Below are 24734 nucleotides of genomic sequence, written 5' to 3'. Positions count from 1 at the left end.
GGGAAGAATTGAGTGTTGTTTGAAGGAGTTGGGTCGCGAGGGAATTTGAAGGACATGAAGAGAAAGCACTTTGTCGTTTAAATAAAAAAGAAAAAGAAAAAGAAAAAGAAATAATCTGATTTTGATTTAATGGCTATTACTTGACCTTGTCAAAGTCTGTTTTTGAACTTTCATAATCATGTGTGGAAGATGCATTTCAAGGTTGAAAATGTGCATAAATGTATATGATTAATTTTTATTTATCATGAAGCACCCAAGAAATTGGGATATGTTCCAACATGTGGTTGTAAATTATAAACACATCTCTCTTCAATTTTTATAGACCTAAGCTGATCCTCCATTGTCTCTTGGAGTGTACAACAACACTGGTCTTCCATCCAATTGCTGAGTTGGCCTAGCATTCGCCTCAAATCCCTGAAAGCCACAAACACAAACATTGAATTTTAACTTCAGATTGAAGATGACATATGCTTTTGTTGTGGATCACCAAAAAAGGAAAAAAGAAAAACTTACATCGTGAACAGCCTCCCTTAGCGCTCGAACTTGCTCCCTCGAAACTGTCCTCACCTATAAAAAGAAAACTACATGTTGATGAGTGCATCTTTGGTGTAAAAGAATCAAATTTAAGAGAACCAACAGATTGTTTTAGTGAAAGACCTTTTTGACTATTGTCCAAATTACACCCTCAGTGCAGGGAGGAACTGTAAGAGAACCAATGTATCTGTAATACTTTCTGCTTCCAAACTTAATGTCTCCAGAATTAATCATCCCTATGTCAACCTCTTTTGTCCCAACTGATTTTATGTGGTGGAGCAGCTGCCACAATGGAATATATTTAAAATACATAAATAAATAAAGTAAAGAACACAAAATCTGAAATATGAAACAATTCAGCTGCTAAAATGTCAAAGTATATAGCCCTTATGTGTTTTCATTTCATGAGAAAAGTTGGAACTCATAGCCTTTCTATGAGAAAAAAAACCCTGTAATTGTTAAATCATTTCAACCAATTGTGCAGCAAAGAAATGGAAGTTACATGAAGAATACAGGGAATGTTACAATCCATCTATTACGCATGCATCCATCATGTGCATTCAAATTTATGAATGTTTAGCGGCTAACAGAAATACCTTCGAAAGGAAGGGATCAGGCCGGCCATATTTGTACACAATTCCAATAACAGCAATCTTATGAGTAGAGCTTAAATGAATGACATGAAGTTCCAAAGCATATCTGTAAAGAAGATGAGAGGAAGAAAGATGATGACAGACATTAGAAGCAGTTGAATGAAAACAAAAACAATTGTTCAGTAGACTGTAATTATATGAATTAGCATCAGATAAAAAGAAAAAAAGAAGAGAGAGGAACCAAAATAAGAAACCTTGATCCATTAAATGTGTGTTCTGAGGGTGAATGCCAATGACATTGTAGCAATCCAAAGTCAGTCCCATTTATGTTAATTTTTCCTGCATCTCCCTTCCACCTCACCTGATAAAAATTTCATTTTGAATACAACTAAAAATTATCAGCTACAAATATATTGAATTAATTGGATTGAACTTCTAGTCATTGAATAACAATATGGAAGAGAATAGAAGAGTAGACACTTAGATATAGCGCACCGTAACGTCATGTCCTCTGTTCTTCACAGTAGCAGGAGCTGGTTTGTAGTCCCTTTTCAATTTCCCCAAGTTAGGGAAAACCTGCACCCTTTGGTCAAGAAGATCAATTGGAGACTGCAATTTTCCATTATCACAGACTTTCCAATGTGGGTCAATCTGGCCCCATTTCTTTGGTCCTTTACCAGTTCCTTCAATATAAGTAAATTTGGTTTCATCACCTGCTCATATTCCCCAACCCAACACCAAAGTAAATAAAAAAAATATATGATTAGTAACATCACAAGGTATATGTTAATGCTCAAAGGCAAGAATAATTAGAATCAGTTTCCTTATCTTAAACAACTTCCCAACACTGTCAAAAACTAAAATATTCCACTTTTCATGGGATAACCAAAGTCTCAAAGTACTGCCCATGTTCACAGTCTCTTTGCGTGTGTGTGTGTGTGTGTGTGAGAGAGAGAGAGAGAGAGCATCTTTTCTTTTCTCAGACAAAGAAAAGATGTGGATGCTGTTCATTAAAACCAAAAAGATAGATTGATATTATAAGAAATAAAAAGTTGGAAGGAAACTGAGATTGATTCAAACCTATTACAAATAGAAAGAAGAGAAGCTAATACTTTCTTTATTCCCAAGCATACCAAAAAGATGTCATAATGTCCAAAACTGAGGCATGGAATATGGTGCTCAATCACGTGGCAATGCTACCTAAATTCAAATGCATAAAAATAGAAGCCTACTTCTTTTCACAAGAAAGTTCAAACTGGGACATGGGTATCTAAAGATTTGAATCACCTAGATCTTAACCACATACATAATTTTAAAATAATAAACTTGTTGCTGCCAATGAGGCATTGTTGACTTGTGGAAGATAGCTACCATTGGGTAAAGAACCATAACAATGAGAAAAAGTCTAGGCCCTAGGGGCTGCATTGAACCAATTTATATGTACTATATATCAACGACACAAGGCTATTTTTCATTTCATTAATACCATAAAGGTTGTCATAATAGAAACAATAACAGATGGGTGATTTGAAACAATAATGAAGATCCAGTTAATGCACGAAACAGTATCAAAATGACTTCTTGGGGTCTCATTACCTGATTGACCCATAGAATGTGAACCCAAAAAAAAAAGAACCTTTATATCTTTTCTGATAAAAAGATGATACTTCAATTTCAAAGTGTTTGGCTTGATTTCCGATTGAGGGTTTTTATGATTCAATTATGAATCACAGAACAAAAGGTTTTGAGAAAAATGGAGCTGCCATTTCAGCATTATCCAATATATTATGTCTATGTGTGTGTGTGTGTGTGTGTGGAGAGAGAGAGAGAGTGGCAATGTTGCCAAGGAATTGGTAAGTTGCTCACAGTAGTACAGAGATAATTTGTAATTATATTTCCCAGAATTACTCATCAAATAAACTTCAAAAAGATTTTATGGATGTTTCCATGTGTGCTTGGATGAACAAATGTGGGAAGCAAGGAATTTAAAACAGTGTACAATATCAGAAAACAAAACCCAACAGAACAAATGTCTGAAAAATCATTGCCACACACACCCAGGACAATGTGATCTTTCATCACAACATGCAATAGAAAAGAAAGAAAACAGAGGTGGAAGAGAGAGATTAAGAGCTTACCAACTTCATCATCAGGCTGATCGAGTACTGCTCTGCAAATGGTGAAGAAGGACTGATGAGGCAAGAAAATGAGAGAAGCTGCTAAAAAGAGAAGGAAGAAGTTGGAGCACATCATGTGGTCTTTTGGGGTCTCTAGGTTTGGTGGAGTTTTGGTGATGGAGTTTGAAATGGCATGTCGGAATGAGTAAAGAAGAGTTATTTTATAGAGAGAGAGAGAGAGAGAGAGAGAGTGTGGGAGACAAAGCATTTTGGTCTTGCAGACCAGAGGAGTATTGTGTCTTTTCCTTAACCCCACGCTCTAATAAGCTTGGTAACGGCTTTCTTGGCTTTGGTCTCTGGCTTTCCACCTGCTGGTAATGATGTAACGGTAAGTTGGTAAATATCACAATAGTTACCATTGGTGCGTTTACAGTTTACTAGTGAGCAGCTCAATCACAATGGGGTTGGTTTTGCAATAAGAAATGAAAATGGGTCTTTTTTACTTTACTACGGTTGGTCCCAGTCCTATACATAATGTTTATTTTCATGCTAATTTATTACGTCCGTTAGTGCTATCGTCAATCCCTCTGTTAAAACGTCGGCGTAACAACCAATGAATCCACGTAGACTCTACATAGACACACGTATTATGCCACGTGGACTATAAATTTTTTTAAAATAATTAATTACAGATTTTACATCAAATATATAATATAATAAAATAAATTTTTTTTAAAAGTAACATAAAACCTCCCCATGCCCCAAAAATTGAAAACAAAACACCATTATCTTTAAAATCAAATATATAATGTAGTGGTTTGGAGTATTTACTCCTTCAGGTAAGGTCCTGGGTTTGAGTCTTAGCATCCGTGTAGTGTGTGTGAGTTTAGTATGCTATCGCCCCTTTCAATAGGAAAAGTCCTCAAATAAAAAAATAAAAAAATAAAAAAATAAAAAAATAAAAACAAAGTAAAACAAACAAGAACAATGAAACCAAGCCCAGAAAATGCCCACCCCCAGCTCAGAGTCCCTAACATGTTGAGAACTGAACTCTATAAAGCTATTCGGGAACAAGAAAAGGAAAAAGGAAACACAGTCCCACTTTTAACAACTCCTAGACTAGTGGGATTCCCCAAGAAATTGGTCAACTAACAATCAAGTACTTAAACAATGGATTATTGAAACCAGAAAATCGTAACATTCCCTCCCTTAAACTGAATGCTATTCAAGCATTCAATTTACGGAAGATCTTGAATAAACTTCAAGTAACTCCCGTAACTTCTCAAAGGCATCTATCTTGAGTGGTTTGGTTAAAATGTCTGCAACTTGATCCTCACCTCAACAATAGACAAGCTCAACAACTTCCTTGGTAAGATCTCGAAGAAAGTGAAACCTTACATCAATATGTTTGCTCCTTCCATGGAGCACTGGATTTTTGGATAGTTTAATAGTCGAACTATTATCACAAAAAATCTGTGTCGGACCTTGCTGACAGTATTGTAACTCTTCAAGAATTCTTCTCAACCAAACAGCCAGACATGCACAAGGTGCAGGAGCTATGAACTCGGCTTTTGTTGTAGACAAAGAGACAACTTGTTGTTTCTTTGAAGACCATGAAATAGCTTCTGAACTCAACATAAAAACATGACCCGATGTGCTCTTCATGTCTTCTAATCTCTAGCATAATCACTATCACTAAACCCAATCAAATCTGAATTTTCACTCCTTTTATAGAACAAGCCAAAATCAGTTTGTATCTTGCAAGTAACGAAGTACCCTCTTTGTAGCAGCAAAATGAAGTGAAGTTGGTTTTTCCATAAACCTACTAAGGAGACTCGCAACATACATTATATCTGGTCGAGTAGCTAATAAATAGATTAAACTTCCAATGATTTGTTTATAAAAAGTATTGTCAATCATCTTTCCTTCAGGATCACTTGTGAGCTTTTCTCCTGGTATAATTGGATTCTTGATTGGATTGCAACCCACCATTCAAAATCTTTCAAGAATCTCTGGCACATACTTCTTTTGTCCAATAAAAATTCTAGCAAAAGATTGCACCACTTCAATACCAAGAAAGTAGCGCATCTTTCCTAGATCAGTCATATCAAATTCATCCATCATAGTTTTTTTAAACTCAGCAAACATAGCTTCATCATTTTCAGTAAAGATCAAATCATCTACATACAAGCAAACAATCAGAATTTTACCTCCTCCTCCAGATTTGATAAATATAGTGTGTTCATAGGGACACTTGTGAAAGCCCACCTTTGTGAAGTATGCATCTATACGACTGTACTAAGCTCGGGGTGCTTGTTTCAATCCATATAGAGCCTTTTTCAACATGCAAACCTTACTCTCATTTCCCTTTTGTACATAACCCAGGGGCTGATCAACAAAAATTTGCTCTTTTAGGTCACCATGTAGAAAGGCTAACTTTACATCAAGTTGAAAAATGGGCCAAGCCTTCCGTGCTGCCAAAGACACAACCAAACAAATGGTGTCTTGCCTTGTGTTGTGAATTTTAGACAACTTGCAAAATGGAGATTATAAAGATTAGTCTAAACACAAATTATACTAGCAAGTGCACAAGGTCAATTGTAATTTAGTATGACAAATACGAGGTTAGTCCCACGAGGATTGAGTTCAACTTCCAATTAGTCTAACCTAATTTACTTCACAAAGTACTTTAACTACTTTAATAATATTAATAAGAAATTAAACGCGTAGCATACTCACGTAAACACAAAAGGGATTTTTGAAACAATGATTTAATTAACTAAAACAACGAAATTAAAAGACAAAACAAGTAGAAAGTCACGAAACAAAAATAAGAGAAGCTCAAATTGATAAAATCACTAGGAAAATTAATTCATCACTAGTAATCCGATCATTTAATTGAAATTTGCATGGATAGATGACCCATGAAAAATTGGATGGTTTTGTACCATTTTTCTTGTTGTCAATGTCCAAGAAAAATAATGAGTAATTTTGATTATCCCATTAATTTTTCCTAAAATTGACAATTGCACTTGGGAAAGTGTTTTGGCAAAATTTGGTTAAGATAAACTAGGAATTTGAATTTGGTTGCGGTTGCGTCTATTGGGATGTTAGACTACCTACGTACCTTTGAAGGGATCAAACCGACGTAGTTCCAAATTAATTTGGAAATTAATGAGTAAGTGTGGCCCACTAATTGGGAATTTGTATTTTTGAGACAATTTGGAGATGTTGAAATTTTCATAGGTAGATGACCCATGAGAAAATTTGGAAATTAATGGGTAAGTGTGGCCCATTAATTGAGAATTTGTATTTGAGACATTTGAATTTAATCTCATTGAAATTTGCATGGGTAGATGACTCAAGAGAAAATTTGGAATAGTTTTGTACCATTTTTATTGTCAATATCAAAGAAAACTAATGGGCAATTTTGATAAACCCATTAATTTAATTTGATCATTGATACTGCATTTGTATCCAGGCATGATTTTGGGGACTTGAAAGACTTCACGAGTCCTGGTTCAAGTAGGACTTGCACAGTGACAGTTGAGGATGAATCTTGGAGCAAACCATTAGTCGTTTTCAACTGGACTTGTAAGCAAAGCATGAGGCACTTCTGTTTTGCCTTGAGCTTTTATGCTTCCGGCGTCACTGACTAGTTATTGTTTCCTCGGTTATCAAATTTGGCTTCCATGCCGCTTGAGTCATTCTGTTTGGCTAAGTGCCAACTTTTTGGATTTCTGGAGAAAATGAGAGAGTAGCCATGACTTGTGCCTATCTAAATTCCATCATTTTCCCGTGACAAAATAATGTGGTCTCTCTTGAAATAAAAGAATGGCAGATATTTTTTCATATGGGAACACAGAGCGTGATGTGAGGCTCTAAACAATGCCATGTTACCCTTTTGGCAGAGGAAGACAAATGTGCTAATAACTTGTCATTACCCATAATGGCCCACCAGCAAAATTGGTAATGTATGGCTTGGCTTCATATCACAATGCACAATAAGTATTGCATTACGTTCAGCCTCTGTAAAATATTCAGAGAATTTTGAGAGTACAACTGCTTATCAAGGCTCCCATTTGGCATCTCCACGAGCTTCGATTTTCTTCTGTTTACATTCAGCAAAACATAGTAAACCAAAGGCCTTGCTTTGCTCCAGCTGGTCCTCTCGCAGCTTGGTGCCATTTACAAGGGTCTTTTTATTTTATCAAGACACCCAAGGATAAAAATCCTTCTCCCAGTGAAGCATGGATAAGTCATATTATTCCTTGTTGGATTTGAAGACAAGAAGCACAAGAAGAACCTTTTCCGAATAGGATTAGTCCACAAGGATTTCTTTTAAAAAGGTATATGTGCACCACAACTTGAGAGCACTAGCAATTAAAACGATAGCGCCTGATATTTTGTTGTTGTTCTAAACCAGTTCGTACAGGCTGCCTGCTGCATCATCAAAAGAAGAAACAGATTGTTTCTTCCCCTCCTGAGGTTTCACGTGGTAACCCCCTGCCTTCCTTTAGTTCTTTATTTATTTATTTTATTCATTGAACTAACATAGTTTTTGCATAGGCAGCAAAACCTACAGCAACAAAAGACATTCTTGTCAATTGGGTGACTTTAGGATTTTCCTTTGCAAGTGACGTGGAGCTAAAAGAACCAAAGCCCCTTGCTGTAATATCCCAAGGTTAATAACCAAAGAGATAATTGGCAGGAAGTGGAGTTCCAGCTACATACAAAGAGCACAAAAGAAACCTCTTGCTTTTCACATGGTGAGTTCACAACCAGTAGTTTTCTCTATGCTTTAACTGTTGTTTTATCTTCAGCAGAGCGACAAATTCCCATCAGCTTGGGTCGGTGGGTCGGTGCTTTCTCATAGCAAAAACCCTTCTTCCTCTTTTTTTTAATCTTTGATTCTTTCAGTTTGATTTATTGTTTTTGTTTGTCGTCCATCTCATAACGAACGTCATTGAACGAGCTTTGGCTTTTGTGGCACAACAATGAGAGGAACCTAGAGAACTCTAGGATTTCCTCTACTCCTTTTCAAGAGAGTTGTGCACGAGTTTTTGATTGTTTCGGTGGTTTGCCTGCCATGACAATCAATCCACACGAATTACTGTTGAATTGGAGGTTGGACACATCCTCGAAAGCACTTGATCAGAGAATGATGATTGAAATCATCATAGAAGACAATCCTTCATGTTGATTGTGGACTAGATGTCTGAAGACATCGCTGGAGTTATTTGAGCTGAGCCAAGTCTTGGAGAGATTCTTAACTTTGTTTATGATGATTGAAATCATCATAGCCAAGAATCTCTGTGGACTGATAAATAGGAGGAAAAAAAAAGGGTGCAGATCGTATCCTCAGAAATACTTGAGCGGAGCTGTCCCTTAGAGAGATTCCTGGCCCTTTTTATGATGATAGAAATCAACACCGCCAGGAACCCTTAAGTTGAACGTAACCTGAAGTCTTGAGCAAAAACCAAAAAATTGTGCCATGAAACTAAGATTTTTACCTTGAAATGGCTCTTCCCTTTCTGAAGTGTGCTTGCTAATTTTTCCTTCCTGCAGCTGTTCTCCTTTCTCCTCCTTTTCTTTCCTGCAGCTGTTCTCTTCTCTGCCTTTTTTTTTACCTTTTTCGATGACTGTTCTCTTCTCCCTTTTATAGGCCCTTCATTTTGAGGAGTTTGAGATTAAATGAATAATCACTCCTTGGCTTCAATTCCATTTGAACACGTGCTCCATAACTGGAATATTGGTGTTATCTTATTTTATAGGAGTTTCGATGTGTGCAGCCATCTTCTTTTATTTAATAAAAATTATCATTCAAACAAAGGATTTTGTGAAAACAATTTAAAATCTTAGAGGGTGTCTGTAATTTCTAAAACCTCATAGATTTTTGTGAAAAAAATCAAAATCTTAAGGGGGTGTTATTGTAAATAACTCGAAAGCCAACTGACCTCTTATCCTCAAATATTATGCTAATCATCATAGGCAAATTATCCAAATTCATTGGACTCATTCTCATAAAGGCTTGTATAACTTAAAAAATGGTTGGAGTTGTAGTGGACATGTAAGATTGGTGATTGGATTTTGCGAGTTTATGGTCGCATTTGGTTGCTCATATGCTTTTTCAAATACACTTTTATTAAAGGCACGTAGAAAATTTTATTCAAAAGCACTTGGAAAGTTTTTCCGTCTTCATAAAATCCATGTTTTTAGCTATTAGGCCTTCTCCAATCCATGAGAGGCTAAACCCAAATTTTTCCCCTCCAAAAAGTAACTATTTGGGTTTTGCCCGGACTCAAATCATTTTTTCTCCCAACTCTCTGGACTCAAATTTTAAGTCCACAACTTAATTAAATTGTTTAAGAATGGTTTAAGTCAAATAATTTTTTTTTTTATAGGGATAACTTTTCTTCATTCAATCTTTTTAAATAGCTTCATAATTAAATGAACAATTTCACCTAAAAAAATTGAAATTCCACAAATATAATTTGACCTAGATTAATTTAAAATATTGTTTTGACAATTGGATTTAAATTTCAGCCGTTGGATCTTTTTTTTTACCATTAAAATAGTTTAGATTTAATCTAGATCGTTGATTTAAGTTACATATATATATATGAACCAAGTAGCCAAACAGCAACAGTCCAACAAGTCAGCTAGGGCCCACGTCAGATGCTGTGCACATGGGGTTGTTTTAGGTGCAGTAGGCTTCATTGAATAGTGTTAGGTCTAGGGAATATTAAGTTTTTTTTAGTACAAGCGATTGAAAGAGGGAGTTTACATAAATATTCATTGAATGTTTAGGTGTTTCGAACCTCTGCACACAAGGATGGAGGTGGAGGAGCTCAACAAATTTAGCTATATCCCACTAGATTCTGATTGGTGTTTAAGTGTCAAGTTCAAGTCCTCATTCCTTCATTGATTTAAAAAATAAATAAATAATCGCCTCTCGCTATCTTGGGCCACCTTTTTACTCTGGGCTGTGCCTGTGTTAGTATTTTTTGTTTGTTTATTTGGGCTTTGGCCCGCCTCTTAACCAGGGAAAAAAACAAACCGGATAGCAGCGAAACGCCTAAACCTAGAAGAAGCAAAACGACCTTCTTTCTCAACTCGCAGTTCCAAAACCCTCTCAGTCGCTTTATATCTCTCTCTCTCTGTCTCAGCTTGTTGCCGCAAAACCCAGGAGCTCTCTGGCTATGGCGGAGTACGACCTAACGCCACGCATCGCGCCTAACCTAGACAGGCACCTGGTGTTTCCCCTTCTCGAGTTCCTGCAAGAGCGACAGATGTACCCAGATGAGCAGATCCTCAAGTCCAAGATCGAGCTCCTTAACAAGACCAACATGGTCGACTACGCCATGGACATCCACAAGTCCCTCTACCACACCGAAGACGTCCCCCAAGGTAAAATTTTATACATGGTATATAGTTTTGTGTTTATAGGTGTATGTGCTTTGGGTGTGTGTGTGCACATTATGTGTTTGACAATTTTTCTGTTTGATTATGGGTATGCTTAGATATGGTGGAGAGGAGGGTTGAGGTGGTGGCTCGCCTCAAGGCCCTGGAGGAGTCGGCGGCCCCGCTTGTGAATTTCTTGCAGAACGCGGCTGCCGTTCAGGAGCTGAGGGCTGACAAGCAATACAATCTGCAGATGCTCCATGAGCGTTACCAGGTTGCCCAAGTTTTCTTCTTTTCCTTTTACTTTTTAAAACCCAGGAAAAGAAGTAAAGCTTTTAAAAGAATAATTGCGTATGCTATGCAGTGCAATACTGCATGTGTTTATAAGGTGTTATCTTAGAAGCCCACTCATTTAATTGAAAAAGGTCTAATTGTTGTATGATTAACATTACTTTTATTGAATAAAGAGATTTGGTTTTTGTTTTTGTTTTTGTTTTTTGGAGTTATTTTGTTTTGGCATAAGTTTAACTCTCCTGGCATGACTTTTTTGAACAGATCGGTCCACAGCAGATAGAGGCATTGTATCAGTATGCGAAATTTCAGTTTGAATGTGGTAACTACTCTGGTGCCGCTGATTATCTCTATCAGTACAAGGCTTTATGCACAAACAGTGACAGGAGTCTGAGTGCATTGTGGGGAAAGCTGGCAGCTGAGATATTGATGCAAAACTGGGACATTGCTCTTGAAGAGCTTAATCGCTTGAAGGAAATCATCGATTCAAAGGTTTAGAAATAATTGATTCAACGGTTTCCTTATTTACATTTTCACACGCTCACACACACGCAGTTGTTTATTTTATGTCCATGTTATTTTAATGAGCTTTTGTATAATGGTGGTGATTTTTGTTGCAGAGTTTCAGTTCGCCTATGAATCAGGTGCAAAATAGAATATGGCTAATGCATTGGAGTCTCTTCATATTTTTCAACCACGATAATGGAAGAACACAGATCATTGACTTGTTTAATCAGGACAAGTATGTCCTCTCCCAATCAATTTTTAATTTTTTTTGCTTTTACTGTACAATGACACCTCGCTTTATCTATTGATAAAACAACCCACGCCACATTGTATTTCTTTTCTTATCACTCCCCATCCCTGAAAGTTTGAGGAATTTCTAATTTATCTTGGTTTTTTCTTCTTTCTGGGAAACTAATCGATCTTGGTTTCTAGTTGACATATTTATCATCTTCATCATTTTATTGACACTCTTGTTGCTGGTGCTGCGTTTTTTCTATAAATTTGGCAACTTTGCTTTTGCTTTTATCAATCCTTAACATTGATAATCCCTTGCCTCTACTAGTGTCAGCTTATTTTTCTGAACACGACTTGTTATATTATGTGTTTTACACATTTGGAAAAAGAAAAAAAGAAAGATGCTTATCGCAATCTTGTTAGAGTGGCATAATTGACATTTGCATGAATGTTATGAATTCTGTCTAATTAAAAGTTTGGGTGGAGTCTAGCTTTTTGTGGATAGGATGCCATTAAGGTAGTGATTCTTAGCCAACAAAATGACTAGGGTTCAAATATTTTGCTTAGAAATAGTGTGATACGGCGCCAATATTTTTGAGTTATAAGCTATTTAAGATATGCTTCCCCCTCTGAAATATTGATTTTTGGTGAAGACTGAGTTACTAGACATTTTGTACTTGTATTTCGTGATTGGACTGTTGTGAGTTTTTTCAGGTATCTGAATGCCATTCAAACCAATGCTCCCCATCTTGTGCGTTACTTAGCGACTGCATTCATTGTCAACAAGAGAAGGAGACCTCAATTCAAGGACTTTATAAAGGTTATTCAGCCGGAGCAGAATTCTTATAAAGATCCCATAACAGAGTTTTTGACCTGTGTATATGTTAATTATGACTTTGATGGTGCACAAAAGAAGATGAGGGAGTGTGAAGAAGTAAGTGCCTGAACATAGTGGATTGCTTGACTTCTGCTGTACCTTAATTACTCTTGAAAATAGTTGGTTGTATATCTTTTCAGTTTAGGCCCTGGATTAAACTTGATTTGACTATGTAGGTAATATTGAATGATCCCTTCCTTGGAAAACGAGTTGAAGAAGGCAATTTCTCAACTGTACCATTGAGGGATGAGTTCCTTGAAAATGCTCGTCTATTTATCTTTGAGACCTACTGCCGTATACATCAGCGCATTGACATGGGGTAATTGATTTTGGGATTGTTTCTGTGTCAACCTCTTTGTTTTGACATTTAATATTTTACTTTCTATCCAAAAGGAAAACAGTAATAAAAATCTGTGTTTCACCATGGGAAGTGGTCTATGAGCAGCAACATGTCAGCATTTGCATCGTTCTTTTCTTATTTTTGTTCCTTGTGATTTTCAAGACACTATTGTGCATCCCTGTACAAGGCACTTCTAAAAGTCATTTTTCTTAAATATTTGGGTGCAATTGACTAGTCTTAACATGCTTATATGTTTTTGGTCCAGAGCTTGGGTGATAGAGGAGTAATGTTTGGATGAGATTTGTGTTAAGATAAAAAATTTCAGGCATAAGTTTTTTAGTATGTGGTGCATGCATTTGGAGGTCATATATAAATTGCAGGAATAATGTATGGTTGAGTACATATCCGTAAATATTTTCAGAAACATAATTGACTGTATTTTAGTACCATTACCCATTATTATCGGTTTTTTAAATTAACTTACCTTCTTCACTCTTTTCTATAAATACTAAATCTAATTGAATTGCTGTTTGATAGAGTGCTTGCAGAAAAGTTAAACTTGAATTATGAGGAAGCGGAGAGATGGATTGTGAATCTAATTCGCAGCTCAAAGCTTGATGCCAAGATTGACTCACAGTCTGGAACTGTTATAATGGAACCTAACCATCCGAATGTGTAAGTTCATTGATATAGATCTCAAAATTGATAAGAGTCCGGTTGTTTTCGTTTATGACTCAGTTTTGTCTTTATGCTTTCACACTTTTTTTCAGTTTTAATTTTCTCCCCTTATTTTTTTTTAACAAAAAAATTTCGTCGTTTCAATGGATTCCAGGTATGAGCAACTGATAGACCACACTAAGGCATTATCCGGACGTACCTACAAGTTGGTTGGTCAGCTTCTGGAACATGCCCAGTCACAGGTTGCTCGATAAATTTTGTTCAGTGCCTAGATATCCAAGATATTCTCTGAAATTTCGTTGACTTGTAACTGAGGTCTGAATTAGCAAGACTAGAAATCTTAAATTTTTGCAAAGGAGTTCACAAGCTTTTCACAGGAACATGTTGAGATTTGTCGGATAAAAATGTAATTTATGTTTGGAGGCATTATTTTTTGTCGTACCTTTGGAGCTTGGCTTTGAGGCTTATGGATAATGAGTTCAAATTTTACTCTTGCACCATTTAGTCTTTTATTTTTTCTTTTTTCGGATGCCCAGAATAATCTAGCTGAATGCGTTTAGAATTAAGGTGTTATTGGATTTGTAGGAAGCTCTTATTTATAATTTGTCATCCCATTTTTCCAAAGTTTTGCATTCTACTTATTGCATAGTTGCTAAGAGTCCGTTTGATAACCATTTCAATTTTAGTTTTTAGTTTTCATTTTTTGTCTTTGAGTATAGAGGAAAATGAGAGTGAGAATGGGAGTGAGGATGAGATTGAGAGAGAGGATGAGAGGGATGAGTAATAGAAGTGAAAACAAAATCTTGAAAGTGAACAATTTGAAATAGATTTCAGTTTTTAGTTGTTACCTCCCTCCCATCATCTCCTCTCATATTCCCTCTCAATTCCATCTCTACTCTCTCATTCTCACTTTCATTCTCCCTCTTTTGCCTCTATGTTCTAGCACAAAAAAATGAAAACAAAAAATGAAAAATGAAATGGTTATCAAATGGGCCATAAGTTAACAAATTGCAACTTTTTCCCTCATTTTAATAGAACCACTGAAAATTGGATTTCCCAAAAACCATTTATTAGTTTTGTTCTTAATGAGCTCTTTGGATGAAGTTGTAACATCATATTTGTGAATAACGTCTGAAAAATAAAACCTTGGAACTAACCTCAGCAGCAGTGAGGGATGATAAAGATTTGGTCCGATCCATTCCACTAATCACACAAAGAAAAAAGATTTTGATGTTGATCCCTGTAGAGTGAAATTACCACGTATTTATGTTCCTAGGTTTGTCAGTATGAGAGAAATATTTTCTAAATAATTTTTGGATAAAACATTGATTCGATTGATTCTTCCACACTTTGTTCCCAAAAGATGAGTTTAAAGATAATTGGAGAAAGTTGAGTACAAGCAGAAGAGAGAAGTACAGGGCTACATCTTTTTATAAGGCACCATCCAATAAGTATCTATAACATGGGCTCACTCATTTATTCAATTAGTACAAAGAAGTAAAAATTTTACAATTATTTATCCTCGCTGTTTGTTTTCCATCAAAATGGATGTAAACCAAAGAATTCCAGCTCTTCTTCCATAATCGCTAGCACTTGCCGAGCATCAGAGGTGCAGGACTGAGGTGTTGATCGTTGTATTTTGAAGGCAGTAAATGTATAAACATTGCTGTTGTATTATGACCAAAACTCTCTCATTTCTTTTCCTGTAGATATACAAGATACCAGGCTCAACCTCTTGATATCCATTCAAAGCTAGCTTTCAGATCAAAGACCGGCTACGTTTGACTGGATCCATTATGAGCATAATTACCTGAGCCCTAGCAGCCAGCACATTTCCATCGATCCCCTATGAAACTAGGGCCATTTAAAAACATGCCGCGCACTTGTGCGGAAAACTCAAATCTTCCAATTCCCTTTTACCATCGAGAATACGAATTTCCATATGTTCTCCAATTCTCCCTGCCGTAGGTCCGACTATTAGAACTTCTCTCAAATGGAGAGCTATGGAAATCAGGTCTTCTATAACTGTTGCGTCCAGGACTCTGAAAATCTGAAGATTTTCTATAAATGCCGCTTTCCTTGCTTTCAATTTCTACTTTTCTCATCTCCTCCTCAAGATCATATTGTGAGCGCTGTTGCAGAAAAAAAAAAAAAAAAAAAAAGGGGGTCTAGATTTAGTAAAATGCATGGTTCGAGTCCTGGTTGAAGTATCTACCAGGTACTTTTCTAACAAATTTGCTACTTCCAACTGGACATGTTACTAACCATCCTGCCATCTAAAAGGACTATCAAACAGTAAAAAAAGAAGAAGCATGACATGTCACCGAAAATGAATGGGTCTTCAATTAATAGTCAAAAGTACGAACCTTAGATTCAACTTAAGAATCATCATCTTACTTGACCACCAAACATGACAAAAGGACAAAAAAAAACATAAAAAGGATGTAAAATAGGAAATCTCGAAGTATAAGGTCACAAATTTAAAAAATGCAGTTGCTGTATCAATATAGGCTAAGAAGTTTTTAAAATGAACATTAAAAAGAAAAAAAAAGTAAGGCCAGAATATGTCTCTATGAAAAGCAAATAACATATATTGCAGAAGCTGGTAGAATCAATATGTTGCATAAATAAAATGGTTCGAATCTAAGTGTAATGACACAAAAATACTCTAGCATCAATCACGTGGACTACTGTTGCATAAGTGACACCCTAGTACCAATATTCTTTTAAAGTAAAACATCAAGTAGCACACATGAAGCGGAAAAAAACCTTAGCAGGGTCTGATAGTACTGCATATGCCTCTCCAATCATTTTAAAGAGCCTGTCAGCATCCTTGTGAACCTCCTGAGAGATTTCTTTCCAGAGTTGCCCTTCATCTCCACTCTCACTCCTTGCCAAGAATTGGCCAGCCTAAATCCGCCCAAAAAAGAAAAATCAAAAGAATAGGATGTCAGAGTAAAAGGAACAGCAAACAAAGATTAAACGAAAATGGGAGGTATAAAAGTTTAAAACCTTGTCTGGATGATGCTTGAGAGCTGCCTTCCGGTAAGCCTTCTTAATATCAGGACTTGCATCAGATGGTTTAATTCCCCTGGCATTGAGATTTACAATCAGTTCTTTGCAGAAGTTGCAGCAAAATAGGCATAAACATAAAAAAACTCGACCTTTATAGAAATTTTACCATCAAACTATCAGTGACATAAAAATAATAACAGAAAAATAATGAAGTGTTGATAATAATAATTATATAAAACTATCATGAAAACGTTAAATAATTACAAATACAGCTAAGTAATCAACCCCTAAATCTCAATCATAATTAAATAAATTTAAAATAAATGACAACAAAGAATTTCTAAGCTTGCATCTACGCAATGTAAATACACTGGCTCTTATATCCATAATTTCTTAGAGCTTAATAATACCAAGGTGTTTCCAAAACTGCCCATAATCCCCCGTTTTCTATTTATAACTTTTTCCTTTTTCTGACTATTAAGCTTAATGAGAGATTTCGTATTGTAATTTTATCTAATAATATCAGATTCCCTTAACGTAACTCTTAAAACTCTAAATTTCGTTGACACCAGTCTATATTTTATGAAATACTAACTCTACTGATTCAGTATGAAAAAACTAGGCTCCTAGAATCACATATGAGCAAGGCGATTACTGATCTATGAAGGCATTAAGATAATAAGAACTTACAAAATGATATAAAAATCCAAAGAGATTCCTTTCTTAGCTTCTTCTTCTATCAAAGGCATTCGTCGATGAGCATGCCGTAATTCTTTTACACCGCCATTGGATCTACCTTTTGAGCTACACTCTCTGGCTTTGTCATTAGATTGGTTTTCCAGAATGGATATAAGTCTTTGGAGATCACTAGCTGCCTGTCCATAGTCTCGTATCATCTCATGTAAGGTGGCTCTTCTAGAAACTGCCTGTTTAGGGCAGAAGCAGTCAGAAACAAGAAAACTGATGGAACAACTTCAAGTTCAGAATAAGTCAGTGCTCAAGAAATCAATTATTTAGAAACTGAAACTATGAATATTGACACAATGGTTTTCATAAACTACAATTACAGGGGCCGAGGATGACCATGTACAAAACAAGGTAACATTTAACAGATCACCTTGATTTCTTGCCAAAATTAGGGAAATACACTTTGTTCTTTTTAAGAAAACAAAATGGTATAGTTGTTTTGTCTCTTCATTATCAATGAAATAGAACAATATTTATTATAGCATTGCAGCTCAAACTTATTTAAACCATTCTATGAAGTCCAGGACTTCAGTTGTACGCATTGTAGCTTAAACATTGACATCATCAATCGGAATATATCAAATTTAGCATAAGCTCAAGTAGTCACAGATATAAAATGAAGAAAGAACTGCAATTTTTTCAAATAAACAAAATGAGTATAATGAGAAAGGTGAACGTCTGAAAGATTGCCAATGAAATTATTAGAGTTTACTGATCTTGTCAAATTTTGATATCTACAACTCAGTAATCAGGATGAAAAAGGGTGCTCGTGACAAGGCCTGTCATTAAGAGCTACCAAAGACCCTAAAAGAGAAATTCACAGGGTTTGTTCACATCATTAAAGAAAAGAGAACAAGTTAATTATTAGTTTACCCACACGTGCTTATGTGGTATCCTGCTTGAAATGCACTTTAATGGCATTACCTTTACATAATTTCCATCAAGAGCAATGGCAAGACTGCAGTCTGCAATGGCATCAGTAATTTGACCCAAAGCTTGGTGTGCTGCACCACGGTTGCACAAACAGATGGCTGAAAATGGACGAGATCCGAAATTGCTAGATAAAGCAACAGTATAATGTTCCAATGCTTCTGCATATCTTCCTGATCTAAATGCTTCATTGCCTGCATTCTGTTTTTAGGAAAGTTGTGAATTTAGTTCATTGTGTTCATTTAAAACTTTCAAGATTAACTCAAATGCTAAAAATTATAGGCATAGCTAACTAAAGTTCCAATCCCATACAATTGGATGAAGTATAAGCTCCTAGACAAAAGAACAAGAGCACTTATGAACAGTATGCCAGCATAAAGAAAAACAGCGTAGTTGTAAATAACAATTATTACAGTAAAAGACGACTATCAACCTCCCACCAACCCACACCAAGAATAGGCTTCAACCAAACAAAGGAATAAATCAGTTGATGAACTATCTCAGCAATTTAAAACACTACAGTCTGGGACCTCTCTGACTGTAAGCATCTCTTTCCTTCCCTACTTTGGATTCAGGGCAAACTGCGTTCTAATATCATAGCAAAGAAAAAAACCTAGTATCCATGATGTTATTTATTAGATACATATTACCAGTAACTAGAGAACACTGAATAACCAGGAACTTTTTGTTTCTGGAGGGTACTTTCAGGTAAGTGACCCTAAGATTTATACTTTCCAACTTCCAGAATGAAAACAATCTATCCTAATGAAGGTTTGATGTAGAAGTATGTGCTACCAATCTCTCTTTGTAATTAAAAACCATTCAGGATATGCTAAAATTGCATGCTTCACAATTGACGCAACACACGCTATACATGATACGCTAAGCATGATAGCCATAGATGGCACCTACGCAGATGTCAACTAATCCTCCACCCTACTGCAAAGAAATTAAAGCAACAGAGCACTTACCTTGTGGCTTAAAAGTTCGCGTATGGTGACAGCTAACGAAACCGCTAATTCCAATTTCTTACTTGCATACCTACATAGTTAAAATTAGATTCAGCAATTTCCATATCATTAAGAAAAGGACTGCCCTGATTAAACTGGAAAACACAGAAGTTGAATCTGCGCAGAAAACATTGTGTATTACATGTCTTTAGTAGATTCCACTTCCTCTAGCTTCTCAAGTAAATCAAGAGCTGCCTCAAGCCTACCCAAATGAAAGTAAGACTTGGATATGAAGAACCACCTCCACAACCTAACACTGTTCAGTGGAGCGAAATTCCTTTCAGCAAAAAACAAACTCTGCTCACACAACTGAACCGCCTCTTCAAACCTCCTTAACTGCAAAATGCAACAAAAAATATACAAAATATTGAGACCACAACTTTGGGTACAAGGAAACAAACACTTTATTATTATTTTTTAACTGTCATATAAAGAGGGAAGCACCAACCACCACACTCTAATTGATTCAGTAAACTAACTAAAATAAATGAGTGGAGTAATATGGCAATAGAGCACAGACCAAACACAGAGCCTCTGCTTTCATTTCGAGCAATGTTTCCGAGTATAAACTAACTGACATGGCCTCAGAGATTATTTCTAAAGCAGTGAGAGCCGCATCAGTAGTTCTCTGGTCCAGCAGCTTGGCAGAACGATTTGTATACTCGACCACTTTCTGCAAATAAAAAAATCACATATATGGTCACATCATTTTGACAAATTGTTTATTATAAATAACTGGATGCTTGAGAATAATAAGATTCCCTATTGAGAAGAATACTTAAAACATTGATTAAGTGTATATTAAAAGCCACATAATTCATGTCAAGCACACTAACTGTTATCCTTTGGCATAAAAATTAATTATGTAAATCAATATATTAACTGATCGATATACAGCTCACATAAACAGCATTAGTAACATTATTACATCCCCATCACAAATATGACAGGAAATAAATGCAGTACCTGAACTTTTTGTAGTCCATCTGCAGAATCTATTACAACTCTTCGATCCAAACACACACCACTTCCTGATTCTGAGCACTTATTGAAGTACTGCCGTGCAATTTCAACTTCACCGAGCAGAAGATGGCAACTAATATAAAAAACAGAAGCATATTTAGATTATACAACACATTAAAATAGGCATGCATTGCAAGAGCAACAACACATACATGATACAGCATAGATATACATGAAACTTTTTCAACAATATAAGCTTGGGACAATATTTATTAAGTGAGGGTAAGTGAGCCACAATCCATTTCCATATGGCTCGGAAAATAATCAAATCACCTTAAAGAAATAAAATAAAATGACAAACAGAATCACCATATCAGTCAAAGAATATTCACCAATGCAACTCGAGCGGGCTGAAAGGCTAACCATGCTCAACCCGAGATGTGTGTTCTGGTTTTAAACCAGGGAACAACCCACTAAGGTTGCGGTGAACTCAACCTCATCTCAATCCGTCAGTAAACTTATTAGCCAGGGTTGCCGAAATGGTGAGGTTGAGTTTAACACAACGAGTTCATAAAAGCAAACCCAATCGTTGAAAAACATTTGTGTAAACATAAATCAACAAAATCAAGAGTAAAATAATCCAAGACTAGTTACACCAATTCAACATCTGACAAAAGTTCCACAACATTAAATATATCATATAGCTTAAGATACTAGTTGATATGTGCATATAATATATGAATGCATTTAATATTTTTATCAGGTTGGGTATTGAGTTCAAATCAGGTCGAGTCTCAGGTTCTATGTTGGATATTCTAGGCAGTGAATTCGAGTGATCTCTGGTTGAACTCAGGTTATTCAATCCCCAAATTCGAGCTCAACCCAGATTTGATTGGGGTGGCATTTTCCAACCCAAGCTTCACTAAAACTCTCTCTAATCTGCTGGTATGAGCTCAAATGGAATTCATAATTTGTAGGCATACAAATGGAATTCATAATTTGTAGGCATACAAATGGAATACTCACTTAGCAGCCCTCATTTGAACTTTGAGAAAGTTGGGATCTAATGCAGTAGCCATCACACAGTCCCCTAAAGCTTCCCTTATCCTTCCAAGAACCATTCTTGTTGCAGCACGGTTGCTATAGCATAGCAAAAGAGGCTTAAGGCAGCATCCTGATCGTTCATTAGAAGGTATAGAAATTATTCCCTGTGTGTAAAAATCTTCAGCTTTTGAAAGATCTCCATTTTTATAGGCTTCGTTTCCCCTGACAGAAACCAAATCCTTACATGTGTGAGAAACATAGGAATCATCTCCAATGAAACATATAACTAATAAAAATTGTTGTAAAGCATAAAAGATAAAAACTCGTTGTGAAAGTATAATGCAAGAAGCACCTGATCCGCCATTTCTCACAGGTTTCATGAGTAGCAGCACTAGAAGAAATATTCACTTGCTTAAATTGTTCATTTGCTTCAGATTTACCAACTACATCTGCAGATAAAGGTTCCTTTTGTTCATTTGCTTCAGATTTACCAACTACATCTGCAGATAAAGGTTCCTTAGAGTGGAGAGTAAATAGGTCAGAAGATCCAAACTCAACATTCGGACTTGGAGTTATAACAAACGTCTTGTGACCAACTTTCATCCCATTTTTCTTTCTACGCTGTTGGCGCTTTCCCATCATTGAGCTACCTTGAGCAGAAGACGATGCCAAAAATGTGAAGTATTTATCTTTCATATTTTCAAAACCTGAAGCAAAAAGTGGTGTTTTACAAACACTTTCTTGTCTCTCTATATTTAAGCCAATGCCAACTCTAGCTTCTTCTGAATCCAAACCAGCACCACTGATACTACTCACATGCTCACTTTTGGAACTAAAGCAGGGAGTTTCAGGTTCAGCTCCAGGACCAGACCCTTTCCACAAAAAATCATGGAAAAAGATTTTCTCACCATTATACCTCGAATTCTCCTCAATGGGCTCTTTACATATCCGATCACCTCTGTCATCCAACCCACTTCCTCCAGCAACCAAATCTTCACCTTTAGGATCAGCAGGAACTGTTGCATTGGAGGCACAGGGTGCACTATCGTTGACTAGGTGGTTGGAGTCAGTAGATGTCACAGAAGTTTCCCTTGAATGTGGATCAGCAACTCTTGTTTCCTCATAGGGAGAGAAATCCATGGGTGAGTAACATCCAGAAGGGTCTGGGTTTCCTTGGGAACTACTTTCCTTGGGCACATGATCTTGAACTGGCCATTGCTTACTCAGCTTTGACTTTCCCCTTTGTTTCCTTGATCTTTTGTCCCTAAATGACCTACCCTTCACACTGAACTCCGAAGTTTTATTTAATTCAGGAAAAAGATTTGCTCTAAGACAGGAAGGATCCAAAAATGACGTTTTCAAGTCCTCAAAGCACACTCCAAAACCATCTGGGGTGCCAGTAGAACTATTTTCATCTTTCTTTCTTACTCCACCCACAGAAGCTGCTTCAGAAACACAACCATTGGTTTTGATGCCAGGATCAATTGATGAGGATGAACATGGGGCAGCAGCTACATTTGGGTGTGTATTATTATTAATTGGATAATGAGAAAACTGTCCTGCCTCAACACTCTCATCACTTCCTGCCTGAGATGTAAATTTTTTGGAACCAGAAATTCCTATAGTGGCACCCCCCGTGTTTCTATCACTTCCAAATAAGATATGGTTCTGGTGACTACTTTCATCATTATCTCCATTATTTTTCTCTGAGGCAACATAAGGACCTCCTGAACACTGACCACAAGAATTACTTTCTGAATTGGTCTTGCAATCTCCTAAATTTTCACTACTCAGTTTCATTTCATCTTGACACTTCGTGACCTTGCATTCAGTCAAACTGGAGCCTTTCTTAGTGCTGCTCCCAAATACAAAAAAGCCCTTATCATGATCTTTATTTGAGATGCAACGCTCCTCAGCATGAAATTTAAAAGGATCAGCTTCCATTTTCTCAAACTCTGTTTCACTCTCTACTTTCATCTTCCCACCAACGACATCAGGAGCCAACTTTTCCAGTTTTCCACTAGAGCTTTTCTTTCCTGAATTCAAGGAATTCCAACTAGAAACAAACACAAAACCCATATCATTGTACTTCTTTTCCTCACCTTCATTATCAATTTCTGTACTGCCAATACCATCACAACCTGGCGTCCCCTCATTTTCACTGTGTTCTCTGTTTCCTGTATTTGAAGTAGACCCAAAATCATCCGAGCCAGTAGCAAACACAAAACTTGCAGACTCCCTATTTTCGGCATTCAACTTCGGAGCTGAATCTCTTTGACTAGCTCCAAGCCCAGAACCCACATTATACCCTACTTCACTCTCTATTTTCATTTTTCCACTATTATATGTGCTCGGTTTCTCCACATATCCACCACATTCTCTCATTTCTTGATTTGAATCCAACTTCAAATCCGAACTCAAACCACTGCTGTTAGCACTAAACACAAAACCCCGGTTATCACCCTTCTGACATTCTGTTTCAGTCTCTGTTTTTTCATTCCATTTATCTTCAGAAACGATCGCTCTCACATTTTCACAAAATTCTCTCTTTTCCCGACACAAACTAGATCCCAGACCATCCTTCTTCGCACTACACTCATAACAAACACTCTCCAGCTTATCAGACTCTCTTCCATTTCCAGTATTCACCTGCCCCCTCTCATCAGAACTCAAAATTTTCACCTTCTCACAACTCTCTCCCTCCCCATTATCCAAATTATCATCACAACTCGAATTTCTCATTATTTCACTACTCCCTTCCTCCCCATTATCCAAATTTCTCACTATTCCACCACTCCCTCCCTCCCCATTATCCAAATTCTCATCACCACCAATCTTTCTAGCACCAAACACAAAATCCACACCCCCACAATCACCATTAGAAAAATTAAACCCATTGGAAGAACTAGTACCATCACTTACCGAGCAAAACGGGTTGACCCCCGGCCCACTCTCACCCGACCCAGTTCTTGACCTCGAATGCTGCTTCCTCATCTTCACAAACCTCGGCCGCAACCGACCCGATCGCGACGGCACACTCGGACCGAACTGACACTGACTTCCATTGTCGTTTGAAGCACCGAGGTTAAAGGTGGGAGAGGACGCCACGTCGGGTACAGGGTTAGGGTTTTCAGGAGTAGAGGAGGATTTGGTCGGCATAGAGGTGATCGGAGACCGAAAATCCACTGCCGCCGGCGACATTCCGAAGAAGCCTGAAATAAAAATTTAGGGTTTTGGAATTGCTAGGGATTGGTTTCCTGTGAATATATATAAATATATATTGATAAATACTTTTGATATTTAGGATTTTGCTGAGTTTAGAAGTTATAGAGCGAGAGTTGTTTATGTTTGTTGACAGAAAGAAGAAGAGGGCTTTTATTTGGTCAGGTTTTGGCTCTCTCTCGTCTTTCTGGCTCTCTTCTATGCTTCGCAGACTTCATAAGAGTGAAG

The 24734-nt window shown here is 36.7% G+C and overlaps 3 protein-coding genes across 3 annotated transcripts; 1 reads left to right on the top strand and 2 right to left on the bottom strand.

Moving 5' to 3' along the window:
- Positions 1-209: 209 nt before the first annotated feature.
- Positions 210-3457, bottom strand: LOC117634725 (alpha carbonic anhydrase 4-like). The gene is made up of 7 exons (XM_034368923.1): positions 3266-3457; positions 1623-1840; positions 1382-1488; positions 1131-1233; positions 658-816; positions 514-567; positions 210-414 (listed from the first exon to the last, which is right to left on the bottom strand). The coding sequence occupies exons 1-7, from the start codon at positions 3378-3380 to the stop codon at positions 325-327; spliced, it is 846 nt and encodes a 281-aa protein (XP_034224814.1). The 5' UTR covers positions 3381-3457; the 3' UTR covers positions 210-324.
- A 6845-nt stretch (positions 3458-10302) lies between these two features.
- LOC117634773 (eukaryotic translation initiation factor 3 subunit E) lies at positions 10303-14075 on the top strand. The gene is made up of 8 exons (XM_034368987.1): positions 10303-10654; positions 10768-10922; positions 11204-11431; positions 11560-11681; positions 12395-12614; positions 12734-12876; positions 13435-13572; positions 13730-14075. Exons 1-8 carry the CDS (start codon positions 10447-10449, stop codon positions 13827-13829), a joined length of 1314 nt encoding a protein of 437 aa, XP_034224878.1. The 5' UTR covers positions 10303-10446; the 3' UTR covers positions 13830-14075.
- Positions 14076-14979: 904 nt separating this feature from the next.
- LOC117634209 lies at positions 14980-24734 on the bottom strand. Its single transcript, XM_034368182.1, has 11 exons — positions 21637-24734; positions 21267-21506; positions 20244-20373; positions 19798-19950; positions 19420-19613; positions 19239-19308; positions 18262-18468; positions 17281-17516; positions 16588-16666; positions 16345-16485; positions 14980-15707 (listed from the first exon to the last, which is right to left on the bottom strand). Exons 1-11 carry the CDS (start codon positions 24483-24485, stop codon positions 15492-15494), a joined length of 4515 nt encoding a protein of 1504 aa, XP_034224073.1. The 5' UTR covers positions 24486-24734; the 3' UTR covers positions 14980-15491.

This window comes from Prunus dulcis, chromosome 7, assembly GCF_902201215.1.
Source record: "Prunus dulcis chromosome 7, ALMONDv2, whole genome shotgun sequence".
Classification (NCBI taxonomy): Eukaryota; Viridiplantae; Streptophyta; class Magnoliopsida; order Rosales; family Rosaceae; genus Prunus; species Prunus dulcis.
This window is presented reverse-complemented; position numbering and strand designations above follow the sequence as displayed.